At 41.0% G+C, this 12,695-nt stretch overlaps 4 protein-coding genes across 11 annotated transcripts; 3 read left to right on the forward strand and 1 right to left on the reverse strand.

Moving 5' to 3' along the window:
- Positions 1-8: 8 nt before the first annotated feature.
- Positions 9-3,931, forward strand: LOC112453331 (protein indeterminate-domain 2-like). 6 transcript variants are annotated; one of them, XM_025014063.1, is made up of 5 exons: positions 9-1,675; positions 1,861-1,895; positions 1,984-2,357; positions 2,454-2,662; positions 2,763-3,931. In XM_025014063.1, the coding sequence occupies exons 3-5, from the start codon at positions 2,067-2,069 to the stop codon at positions 3,907-3,909; spliced, it is 1,647 nt and encodes a 548-aa protein (XP_024869831.1). In that variant the 5' UTR covers positions 9-1,675; positions 1,861-1,895; positions 1,984-2,066; the 3' UTR covers positions 3,910-3,931. The 6 variants fall into 6 exon arrangements, with proteins under 6 accessions (XP_024869831.1, XP_024869809.1, XP_024869824.1 ...); XM_025014041.1 differs by having other exon boundaries at positions 9-1,895; XM_025014056.1 differs by lacking the exon at positions 1,861-1,895.
- An 856-nt stretch (positions 3,932-4,787) lies between these two features.
- LOC112453320 lies at positions 4,788-8,031 on the reverse strand. Of its 2 annotated transcripts, none has more exons than XM_025014025.1 (8): positions 7,261-8,031; positions 6,591-7,142; positions 6,307-6,503; positions 6,156-6,229; positions 5,987-6,098; positions 5,801-5,863; positions 5,546-5,709; positions 4,788-5,402 (listed from the first exon to the last, which is right to left on the reverse strand). In XM_025014025.1, the coding sequence occupies exons 1-8, from the start codon at positions 7,613-7,615 to the stop codon at positions 5,270-5,272; spliced, it is 1,650 nt and encodes a 549-aa protein (XP_024869793.1). In that variant the 5' UTR covers positions 7,616-8,031; the 3' UTR covers positions 4,788-5,269. The 2 variants fall into 2 exon arrangements, 1 of the variants encoding a protein (XP_024869793.1); XR_003040595.1 differs by having other exon boundaries at positions 5,311-5,402; positions 5,546-5,705.
- Positions 8,032-8,069: 38 nt separating this feature from the next.
- On the forward strand, positions 8,070-10,095 carry LOC112453361. The gene is made up of 4 exons (XM_025014092.1): positions 8,070-8,250; positions 8,378-8,536; positions 8,999-9,191; positions 9,275-10,095. Exons 1-4 carry the CDS (start codon positions 8,248-8,250, stop codon positions 9,679-9,681), a joined length of 762 nt encoding a protein of 253 aa, XP_024869860.1. The 5' UTR covers positions 8,070-8,247; the 3' UTR covers positions 9,682-10,095.
- A 145-nt stretch (positions 10,096-10,240) lies between these two features.
- Positions 10,241-12,685, forward strand: LOC112453177. Of its 2 annotated transcripts, none has more exons than XM_025013786.1 (4): positions 10,241-10,686; positions 10,772-10,895; positions 11,273-11,607; positions 11,737-12,685. In XM_025013786.1, exons 1-4 carry the CDS (start codon positions 10,636-10,638, stop codon positions 12,040-12,042), a joined length of 816 nt encoding a protein of 271 aa, XP_024869554.1. In that variant the 5' UTR covers positions 10,241-10,635; the 3' UTR covers positions 12,043-12,685. The 2 variants fall into 2 exon arrangements, with proteins under 2 accessions (XP_024869554.1, XP_024869559.1); XM_025013791.1 differs by having other exon boundaries at positions 11,678-11,842.
- The last annotated feature ends 10 nt before the right edge of the window (positions 12,686-12,695 follow it).

A 12,695-nucleotide genomic window follows, 5' to 3' on the forward strand; every position in this document is an offset into this window, starting at 1 on the left:
TAAAATTCTTTATTAACACCTCTGATTCAAATATATATTTAATTGATAACGCTTCCTTAATCTTAACAACTGTGAAAAGAGAAACGCCTTGATAACGGTAAGCTCGTGATAGCTTTATTGGTGCAACTCTAAAAGAAAACAATGCAACGACCACAACGACGATCGTATAGATTGGCACAATGAATATATATTTGTTTGATTGCTTTATTAGAGCTTTGTGTAATATTTTGCGCCATTGCGTGGTGCAAAGATCTCGAGACACAAATAATTTTGCAAAACGTTTTACATCATTCGAAGCCTTTCGATGAGGAAACTCTAGGAAAATTCTATCAAAATTTGTAAATTTTATTTTCATATTTATTCCGCATGTTTTTTTTTTATTGAAGACTGCCAAGATAAAAAGAGTTACGTTGTGCTTGCATAAAGAACGTATAGGAAAAAAAAATTCGATATTGACTACTTGACACGTGAAGTAAATTCATCGCGTGACAATTGACGTATGATAATCTCAGGTTGATTAATTTTTATTATTTTAAAACCTGTTTTTTTTTATAGGTCATAGTATCACGTGCGGAAACAGCGATAGACGACACGTATGATCGACTGACAGACGTGGTTTTCCCCCCTTAAGATTCAACCCTCAATAAGCACTCGAGCTTCACCGAGAAGAGGAAAGAAAAAAAAAGAAAAAGAGAAATAGTTATAAGCCAAAGCACACGATTACAAGCGGCAGATCTGAGATCAGTTGGATTCGTCCTACAATACGTCCGCCAGGCGGTCGAACGTTTCTAGAAGCTCCCGACTCCCGAGGCGTTGACGGGACACGTCGATCACAGAAACTTTAGACAGCTACATGCGGACGTCGGGCCGCGATGTACATACGTACAAGTAAAGTACGTGGTGGCGCGTACGCGTTTTCTCCTTCTCAGGTAAAAATCAATAACACGGCTGCGCGACGTACATGTTACATACGTGGGGTGCACGTACGTATACACGGTGATCCGCGGAAACCCGCCGGAGCCGTGCGACGACGTTTACTATACCGTGTGACAGCTCGTGTCGCTCGTGTGGATCGCCGGTCCCGGTGTCGGGCGACAGGCGACCAGGACCAGGCGAGAGTCCCCAGGGAGTCGGTCCCGGCGCGGGATCTACGATACGGCTTAGAGAAGAGAATTATTAAACGCACACACGCTCTCGATGCACGCACTCGGCACTCGGCACTCGGCAGTCGGCACACACGGCACGTCCTCCGCGCGAGCGAAAACGCGAGAACGCACTGAGTCAAGTATGTTGGTGTACCGCGGTCCACTTTCGTGTCGCACGCGCGTCTCTCCCGAGCGCTCGCCACCGCCGCTGTTCGCGGACGGAAGGTCGATCGACCCGACCCGACCCGACGGGACCGGGGACGAGCGAGACGTATCGAGCCGGGCCGCGAAGGAGGACTCGGCCGAGTCGGTCCCGGCAACTCCGGCAGTTGCGAGTTGAGACTTGCGACAAGTAGCGCCGCGCCGAGGGATGCGTGTGCGTGATGCGTATATGGGTCGTATGGGTATGGGTACTCCAAAAGCTATCGGGCTGATCGTGACACTGTTCTGAATCGAATCCGAATTCCTTATTGATTTCAAGATGGTTTTCTTCGGTAGCCCGCGATAAGCCCGGATAACTCCAGATACGAGTACGATATCTGGACGTGTATCAGTAGTTTTATTTCGAAATATAAGGAAAAACGATGAGAAGAGACTCTGATTAAATGCATGTGTAAAAGATACAAAACACTTAGGATAGGAATACTTTTTACATCTTAGAGATGAAAAAATTAATTTTTAATACATTAATACACATATATCTTTTGTACTGTAGGTACTTTAAATGAAAAAGACAATGCGAGATGAGATGTAAGAGAAAAGAGTAACAATGACAGGAGCTTATAACGGAGTGGTCTCTGGTGGTCTCTGCTTTTTCACGGATCCTCCTTCTTTGCAGTGCGGATATCGTTGACCGTAGCGAGAGTTCTGTCTTCGGTCTGTCTCTGTCATGTAAAATCGTGCCGCGAGACATAACCTGCAATGCCGAGGGGATTTAACCGACCGGCGGAGAGCGGCGCGTCGCCGCCCGAGAAGACGATCTGTCCGTCGCCGGAAGAGCTGAGCGTGATAAACAACAATGTCAGGTGCGAGCAGTGCGGGCTCGTCTTCAGGAACGAGCCGCGCTGCCGGTTGCACGACCTCAAGGTGCACCAGCACAAAAAGTTGGATAAAATTGCCAAGGAAAATGCGCGATATCACTGCCCGGTGGAGTCGTGCGTCTACGCGGTCACGTCCCACAGATACTTCAGCACCATGAAATACCTCAAGCAGGTGTGTATACCTCAAATGTTTCGTATGATTAGTAGAGCTTAGCGTTGAGAAAGATTGTCAATTTCAAGGATATTTAATACCGCTACATTCTTTCAGCATTATTTGAAAGTACACGCGGAAAAAAATTATGCGTGCGATCGTTGCGGCAAAAGCTTCTCCACCGAATCCGCTAAGAAAGGGCATGCAAGAGTCTGTGGCGTAGAGTTCGCGTGTTCCTGCTCAAAGACTTACATCACGTACGAAGCGTTGCTCACGCACGCAAAACGATCTCTGCACGCTATAACGGAGAAATATAAAAACTCAAGGTTTATTTATTCGTCGTATTACTACATCTTTAGTCGCGCGTATCGTGATATTAATTGGACGTGAATGGGAGATTCACTGATATTTGTAATTTCTTTGTAGACACACCACGTCTAAGACAGTGCGACGCGTTTTACCAAGAGGACGTATGAGCAAACCCATCACGATACTGCCCACGCCGGATAAATCTGGAAAAAACAGCGAGGATACCGATGTCGCGACAAAAAGTACATCCGATGTCGGAGTACAGACGGACGACTATAAAAGAAGCAGCAAGAAGATGTCGAATCCATCGAACGTCAACAATAACAATCTGCACAATGCGAAACGTCGAATATCTAAGCAAACGCAGACCAATAATCTGTCCAAGGAAAAAACCTCCGGGAAATCGATAGAAACGCAAACACCACAAGCGAACTCGAAAGACTCGTCCAAGATGCATAAACGCGGTGGAAGGTGTCGCGCATTATCAAAACAATCGGAACAGACGTTGCTCAAGGAGGAACTCAATCTCGGCGACACGTTCGCGTCGGGCACGTTATTCCCGGCTAGTCCGCTGCCACTTCGCCACGATGTGGGCTTGCAGGATTTCTGGGAGAAGAATACTTCAAGCACGCAAACGATACCCGAGAAGGATATGTTCGAGGCATTCAACGATAACGTGACTCAGACGGAATTCGAGACATTTTACAGCCACAGTCATAATCCTTTGATACAGGGCGTACCGAAAAGCACAGTGGCTTTAATGACGTTGCCTTATGTCGAAGACACGTCGGCGGTTGAAGGATATTCTTTCGCTTCAACCGACGGGATGTCTCAAGCTGATCCTATGCTAACCGCCAAGACATTTGACGACAGATTTAGCAGCATAGAAACGCAAACCGAGCAAGCCTTTTCCCCATCGTACTTTTATTCCGAATCTCTGTCGAGATCGTTTGCCCTGAGTTCAAACATCGAGACGCAAACCACGGACAATCTGGACAACATGGAGCAACTGCTGTACAGCAATACGTACACTCAGACATGCGACAAAATGCTGTCCTCCGATTTAGGGTTGTCCGACATACAGACTCAAACTGCTTGGTCGCACGACGACACTACCGTTTCTACCGAGACTCAAACAAAGTCCCTGATTTGTGAGACTGATTGCAACATTCCCACGGGAGCTTGCAGATCCTGGTTAAATACACAAACGAGTCACACCGAAACGCAGACTGATCTATTCAATATTTTCGAGGGATTTGGATAAGTTATGTTCACACACCGTGACTCATCGTTCACTGCTTAAGTTCCTCATGTTTTTGTCAGTTCGGTTTTCATACAATTTTTATCTGTTCTTTCTTCCCTAACGTATATTATAGATACAAAGTTGTTCTCGAATATTCTTGACGATTCATTTATTGCATTTTTTGCAATCTTTATTTTTAAGTCTATTTTTATTCGTCATACAATATATTAAAAAAATATGAATTTCAACGTCGTCAAATGCGATTTGTCGTTGAGAGAAAAGTACCTGATTCTCGGAATTTGTTATTTTTATATTATTTATCTTCCGAGTTTTTTATTTGAAACTTATTTTTATATCAAGTTTCAAATAAAAAAAGTTGGTAAAAACCGAGCACCATGAGTATTATCCATCAGTAGCTGCACCCTTGTATATGTATGGCTATGTGTATGTATGTATGTGTATAGAAGCGTATGTATTTGATTTCTTTCAATATACCAAAGTATTACGCACATCTCGCATACATTAGAGTATATCTCCGTATGTATCTATGTATGACGTATGACGATTCAAAAATAAATATTGTAACGGCAATATGTATATAAATATGTATTGTGAGCTGAACTTATCGGTAAATTTACGGACTGGAATCGGACTAAATTTACATCTGTTTTGTATCTCTATTTAAAGCCTCATGTGTATGTACATTGTACATACATGTCATATACGCGGTGTATATATAAGAGAGTTTCGATATCTCTCTTGTCAAAAATATATTCTAGCTTTGCATCACGTGCTACGCCGCGTGATGCATGCAGGCGAACACATTTAATGTCTGTCAGCTTTGCGATAATATCACGTGAGATTCCGATTACTTTTCAAATCTACATTTCTCATTCGTGTACAATATACAACTAAGAAAATATATTCCTTTAAATCGAGGAAAGTCACGATAACGTCGGAAATGTATCTGCATCTTTGCGTCGTCATAGATGTGACTGAATAAATTTTACAACGTGTCACAAATACAAAAATATAACGGGTCTTTCACAAATAATGTATATTTATATTTATACGTTCGAATCAAAACGATCTTGCGTTAGAATGTTTATCTGGGCAGCAGGAGGAAATGGGAATTAAAAATTCTGCAACGAATGATAACGATTGGATAATGAATTCTCATTGCGTTCAATGTATCAACGCATTGCGCAGCAATGCATTAACGTGTTAAATCGATCAATGCATGGATCAACTTGTCATCAGTGGATGCGCAGTGAAATTACGGGGTGATGGGATACATGGTGAAGTGATAAAAAGGGAAATAGTGTGAAAATACGAATATATATAATATATATAAAGAGAGAGAGAAAGAGAGAAAATTCTATTATACTGCGGGACCGGCGGCATTGTCCTCATCGGAATCAGGTAAAAAGTCTTTGGTCCAGTCTTCTATCCTGTCCACGTTTTCGAGGGTCGACGCGAGTACTCTCAGATTGTCCACGCCGGACATTAATTGTCTGCAAGAGTATAAATCGAAATGTCGATCAGATTTCAAAAAAAAATCGGATTATGCACCCTTGTTAATGATACACACAGAATTCCGTTTTAAATGATAAATTATTTCGAGTAGATTTGATAGTCAAATAACTTTTAAGAATACCTGAGAGACACTTCAGCCGACGATGCAGCCGCGAATAAATCATGCGCGAGCCTTCTGACCGTGCGATTCATGTTGACGGCACCAGCCGTCGTTTCACTTTGCCCAGCTGCTGAGATACCGGCTCGAAGTTGACTGTTCTCCATTCGTAGCAGAGATATCTCTGTCTAAATTAACAGATTCACCGGCCACACAATACGTTAGTTTTTTTTTTTTATTTTGTTTCATTACACGTGGTTGGGCACAAAGAGTACTGACCGTTAAAACCTTAATTTCTTTCTTCAATGATGTGACAGTGCTTTCGGCATTAACTGCTCGCTTCTACGAAATACAAATAGCATGCTGTCATCGTTTCCCAATGACACATAATATAATCAATATGCAGGACGTGCACGTTACAATTCGGAATCTTTATTTATTCTAATCTCTTATCTTTGTACTTACTGTACTTCGTTTTAAGTTATCCTCGACCTGCTCCATCGCTTTTTCCAAGTGCACAGCTTCTTCGTGTTCGACTTCCTTTTTAGACAACACATCGGCCTCCAACGAACGAATTCTGCAATTAACGCATCAATGGTATAAAATAAAATTTGTTCCAGCAAGGTACACGTACCTTTCCATTTTTTCACCAAGTTGTCTTCGAGATGCCTCCAATTGCTGACGTAATATTTCGTTCTCGAGCAAAAGCTGCAACATAGTCTCAAATTCAATCTTCTCTGTACCATCTTATCTGATTATATTTCTGCATTATGTAACAGTCTCACCCTTCTCTCCGTGGATTCTGCCATGCTCGCGGTAGGTTCCGAATCTGTAGATCTATTATGTATAGGACCGTCGCTTAAAAAGTCTGGCAGAGATTTATGGACGCTCGCCTCACCTCCTGACGGGAGATCGTCTCGTGAGGTTGCATTTATATTGGGATTAGAGTCGTGAAAGGGTAACGGTAAATCGAATGGAAATCCTGTAAAAGAAAATGCCTCTTATTTTTCCAAATTTTGCAGGAACATAACTGGTATATTGTTCGAAACATGAAATGCACGCGTAATACCTCTGTGCTCAGGACGGGGAAGGGAAGGCGCGGTTTCGTTGAGTCTATCCTCGAACATAGGCAGATCCAAGTGATTCGAATGCATCGCGTTCGACGCGGAATGATCTCTGTGCGGCAAGCCTTTGTGCAGCGTGTCGGTGAGATCAAACGATCGTAGATCGTCGCACAGGACGTCGGAGTCGTTCTTCATCGTCTCGCCCCGCAATCGGGACTGCTGCCTTTGTTCCATGCTGTTCAGCGCGAAATCCGGCAGATTATCCACGTCGGGCAGTACCGGCTGACTGTTCTCGTGATTCAAGTAACACTGCTCGATGACCAGGTGATCCTGCACAAAGTCCGGCAGCTCCGTCGGGTTTCGGCCGGAGTAAACGCCACCGCCGCCGCCGCCGCCAACGTTGTCCTTGTCGAGGACGCTGCCGGGGCTCGACGTGGTGGACGAGTAGACCTTGGGCCTTGCCCCGGTGTTGTGATAGTTGGTCTGCTGCGTGCCATTCTTCAGGAAGGCCTTAAAACTGAAGGGGTTGCTGTCGCGACGCGACGACGAGTCTTGACCTGCGAAAAACATTTTCAGCTTCCAGCCAGCTTCCAGTTTCAACGAGAAAAAAAAAGGAAGAAACAATTCACGGTCAAAGCGGGCGCGCGCGCGTATACAACGACAGTGAACCCTAACCTGTCGACTGTTCGACGGGATCGACGCGACTCCTGCCGAAGCGGTCAGACGTCGGCGACGGGTTGTTCCTGGACTGAGTGTCCCGGCAACGCTCGGGGGTCATTTTCTCCTCGTCGGACGGCGAGGACGGCGGAAAGACGGCCTCGTTCCCCGACGGCGACGGAAGGTTCTTGGCGTTCTTGCACGCCGCCACGGGCCGCCAGGGGGTGGCGAGGCCGAAGACGAAGGTGGTGACCGTGGCCGTCTCCTCCTTCTCCTCTTGCTCCTCCTCGTCAGACGATGAGCACCACATGTAGCGTTTCGGCAACGACGACCGACGGCATGAATCGTCGGTCTTCCTACCGCGGCTCGCCATAATTTCGCGTCGACGCTGCTACGACCGAGTCATTCGCGACGCTACCAGCTAACGACCTCGCCGAGAGGGGTACGCGTGTACGCGTACTCGCCTGACCTAGCTGACGTTCCGTCACTGTCCGTCTGGCCCGTGGCCGCTCCGCTGATGCCTGCTGATCGCATCAAGTTAGGGTTAGGTTGGCTCGATCAGCAGCAGCAGCACTCTTGTTGACTCCTCAGCCCACCTCAGCCCCTCAGCCCCCGTTCATCTCCACCTGTACTCCGTCACACTTTCTACGCTCGAAACGGTATGGGGATGTATCTGAAATAAAAAGAAGAGAAAAGATGCGAAGCGTAGAAAAATGTAATTGGAGCTCCTCTCATCTCGCTCCTTTTTGCGCGATCTTTTCTTTTCGTCACTAATTATACGCTGCTTTTTTTCAGACGCCGGAGTGCCGCGTGCCGATGCATCTCCCTCTCTCTCCCTCTCTCTCCCTCTTTGAACGATTGACATTTCATTTAAAATTGGCCGTGAGACGTAGCATTATTGATATTCTACGTTATTGATAGCCTGTCGATATTTACGCAGAGTCGCAACTTTGGAATTCGTATCGCTTGCTTGGATCGTTGTCGATTTGATAGCCTTGTAGAAAGATGGTGAATATAAATCTTTAATTTTAATCTGTTGTGAATCCTTATTCACGTGGATAATAAATAATAGATGTTATTAATAAGTGCCTAAAAAAAATTTAGAGAATACAAAATGATTCGGTCTTTGTTACAGTCTGATTATTGCATTTGCTGTAAGCAGTTGTCCGATGATACGTGCAGAAATGTATTTGACGAAAAATTGTTGATTGATTCACAAGAAAAAGACATACATGAGGAATCCGACGGACATGTGACACTGAGGAATGCTATCGAAGTAATTACTGGCTATACAGTGAGTATCGTATAATAATTAATATGCAATTAATCTGCACCACATATCATCTGTATCTTAGAGATAAAGGATCGTCTCTCCAGTTTTTGTCAAAATGGAGTTAATACATTTTTCGATATAACAGGAGCTTAAATTGCATAATGGTAAAGCGTCTTATATTCATTATTACTAGTGCCTAAGATACAATGTTTAGAAAAAGTTGGATTGAAAATTTTTATAGCGTCTAATTTTTAAATCAGATACAACACTATCTAAACATGTCAGTTAAATTACTTTATTAAAAAATCAATAAATCAAGTTGCTACTTTTATTTTATATCTAAAAAATATATCATTTTCCTATTTAAAACTTGAAACCTTGTTTTTTCTGAATTCATAATAATGGAGATACGATTCTTTACCTTTCAGGTACAGATGTGTTTGTACGACAATTTAATACAGAGTATTACATTCCCCTTTTTAGATATCAGAGATAGGTAATACAATTTTGTGCGAAACGTGTTTTCATAAAGTGGAATCTTATATAAAATTTCGTTCCCAACTTGTTGCTTCGTTTGGAAGATTAAATAACACCCAAATAGTGGATCTCGATTCGTTAAGTTCCGAAAATGCAGAGATTACGAACACTTGGCTACTCTCTAAAGCATCTAACACAGGTTTGTTTGTAATAAGTGATTAAAATATAAATATTGTATAGTTACTGATGGTGTGTACGGTACTGATGGAAATAAAATTTCAGGATCAGATGTGTCCAAGGAGATAATGAACGTTAACGAAAACAATGTTTCCTACGTTTCAAACTACAGCAATCTATCGAGTAGTGAGGCTGAGAATGATTCTTCGTGTACCAATCTACAACTAAATTTCCATCGTTATGTTGATAATGCCTCTGATTACGGCAGTGATATTGATGATAATTTGAATGTTGATACATCTCGTTCGAGGATTCAGAAGAGCGATATAGAATCAGACGTGAATGTATGTTCCGGCGAAGACGATCAAGTATTAGAGTTATCTGTTGAATATAAACATAATGAAACTGTCAATGTCAGTTCGACAGAATCAGAGGAAGATTACGATTATGGACCGACTTTTAAAAAAATTAAGTTTTCAAGTCGACGTTCATCTCCACTAATATTGTCTTAGGTATAATAATTTATGAAGATGTACACTCGCGGTCTCTTTAATGCCTGGACACCGAAACGTGGACGCGTTTCGGAACACATTCGAAAGCGTGCACGTTTCTAACTGTTTCGAATTACTTGAGTAATGACATATAACGTCGTTATTTTTATATCACTACGTATCACTATTTTATTCAGAGTGCTGTATTTATTTTTTGTATTTTGTAATATTCCGTATTAAAATACTAACTTTGTATGTTCTCCTCCCAGCCAAGTTTTGTATATAGATTCTACACCACTTTACTTTCTTCGAGTTTGCTCAGCGGAAGTTTACGATACTTTCTATCGACACATGTTTAGTAAGTGTGAGATACCTAAAAATTAATCGGCAATCAAAATATATGTAAAAAATATATATCGAACAATGTATCTGCTATTTTGTGCAATTATTCATAATCTTATTTTAAACCACGAATATAAATAAAATATTTAAAAGTTATGCAATATATTTTAAATCTATCATACTTATTTAAAGTAATATTTTCTATATTACTGAGAAATATATATCTTTATCAGCGTACAATTCTTGTCATTTTATTCGTCTACAATTAATTTCATAACGTTTTTAAAAAAGAAAGTATAAGAATGTTATATTAACGTAAAAGTACAATTGGCTCATTAGCTCAGTTGGTTAGAGCGTCATGTATTTTACTTTAACAATTATATATGTATCTATTTTAAAATATTTAAATTTAATTGAATTGTAAAGAAATACAATAGCACTTGGAAATAAATATTTAGAAAATCGCGAATAAATAAATCTTACTTTCTCGGTATATTTCTTTTGAATCTTTATAAGAAATAATTGTGAATATTTTCGCACTGCAAAATTCACATCTTTTTGTTTCATCGTCTGCTAAATATAAAATACATATTTTTGAACATGTGATTGAACGCGGGACGTATTTTATCTTAAATGGCATCTTTTTGGTCCAGGCTCCAAATTTTCAGTTTACTCTCACTAAATGTAAGATTATATTTTGATTAAACTATACATATATGTATATATTATATAAACAGTGTGCGTTAATCATAATAATTATTTTTAAAAGAATAAATATAACCTCCGGTTGAAGCAACATTCGTGGCATTACGCTAAGTCTGTCTGTTTAAAGAAAAAGGATTATAACAGGAGATCGATATCAACTCTATCGAAGAGATCTGAGCGTTATTATGGTAAAATTTACTAAAAAATTACTTAAATATAAAACATTGTGATAAAATTAAGAGAATTGTTTAGAGACAAGTTCGGGATTTGTTTTTAATCCTCCGTCTGTATACGTGAGTCTACGGCGATACATCTGCTCGTAACTGTAAAACTTGCGAGAAAATATTAAATAAACGATGTTTATCAAAATGACTATAAAATCGTCAACTACAATGTAGACAGACGTTTTGTGACGTTTTTCAGATATTTTTAAATACTTTAAAGTAGGGAAAAATAGCGTCAAACGTGACAGCCTAGACCCACGTATACACTCTAAGGGTGCAAAAAAAAAAAAAAACGTACAGACGGAAAGTTAATGTATTGTTTTGATATTAAATCTTAACAGGATTAAAGAAAAAGACGCGGGGTACTTTGAGCTTTCAAACGGCATTATCGACAAAAACGAAGAAGTTTGCGGAACGGAAGTCGACCCTTTGGGAATACGTGTTTGGTCCTAAGAGATCCTCAAAGAATCACCTGGCCGAACGTCAGGAACAAACGCGTTGCGAGGAGGATTCGCGTTGTCAGGCGATACCGGGAAATGTGCTGGTCTATACCGATTCGGCTAAATCAGCGAAAGACTCGAGAAGACTCGTAGAGCCACAGCCTAAACCACCACCATTGTATAAATTGCCTAGAGCTGTATTGCTGAACAGAGCGATGGCGGAAGGTTTCGTTGAGGTAAGAGAACGTTTATTAGTTATACTTTTGTCATTGCACTATTTTTTAAAGAAAAAATATATTTTTACAGACATTGCACAATGGTTATACTATATACATCATTAAGGATATATTAGCGTTAATTATTAGAAAGGCGACTGCGAGAGTAAGATGATAACATCTACAGCATCCAGAAAAATGTACGAAGAAATGAGGCCGGCTTCAAATACCAAAGGGATCGCCGAGTATCGAGAGAACGTTATTAGACCGTCGGTGGATGTTAAACCGCATGAGAAATCGACATCTCATCGGGTGTCGATACCAATAAACGCTCACGTTGCTACGGCGAAGATATTGCGCCAGGCGATGTCGCGGGAAGAGCCACGAATACACTCGAGAATCGAGCAACTCAAAATTTTAGTGAATGAGAAAATCACCAAGTCCCACAACGTATGACGCGAATAATAGATCCGTAATGTAAAATTTCTGATGCAGGCTAAATAAGCGATGTACATACAAATTGATATACAGGGTGGCTCATTTTGATGAAGTATCCTCTATTAAATTAGGTATAATAGAGACCGTTGATCATGTACTCGTTCACGATTTTTTTTCAACATGTTGCCATTTGATTTCTCACAAAACCGCAGTCGTTTAATTTATATTCTAGAATGTTCAAGGTATTATTTTTGAACCCGATTGGACCGATGCCATTAAAATGGCAATCATTAAAAATCGACTGGGTCAATACGACCCATCAGTGTGACTACCGCGGGATTCTAGAGAAGTGTGACTACGAAGGGTTAATCTAGATTATCATCTTCTCCCTCCCTTTAATAACCCAAATAATTTTTAATAATTTAAATATTTTTAAATGATATTCCAGTGGATAAATTAAAATGAGCCACTCTGTAAGTATAACGGATAATAATAATAAAAACGTTTTCGTGAGATCTTCTGCTCGACTCGACGAGTCGTATCATTTAAACTAATTAAATTAAAGACCTGTATGCAATAAATAAATTATTCTTTTGCACTTTCAAATTTGGTTAAAAAACGGCTCCGAAGGAACGTATAAATTTGTTGCGTACTCAAGCTCAAGTATCGAA

The sequence above is a fragment of the Temnothorax curvispinosus genome, unplaced genomic scaffold (genome assembly GCF_003070985.1).
Source record: "Temnothorax curvispinosus isolate PA1 unplaced genomic scaffold, ASM307098v1 QBEX01000305.1, whole genome shotgun sequence".
NCBI lineage: Eukaryota > Metazoa > Arthropoda > Insecta > Hymenoptera > Formicidae > Temnothorax > Temnothorax curvispinosus.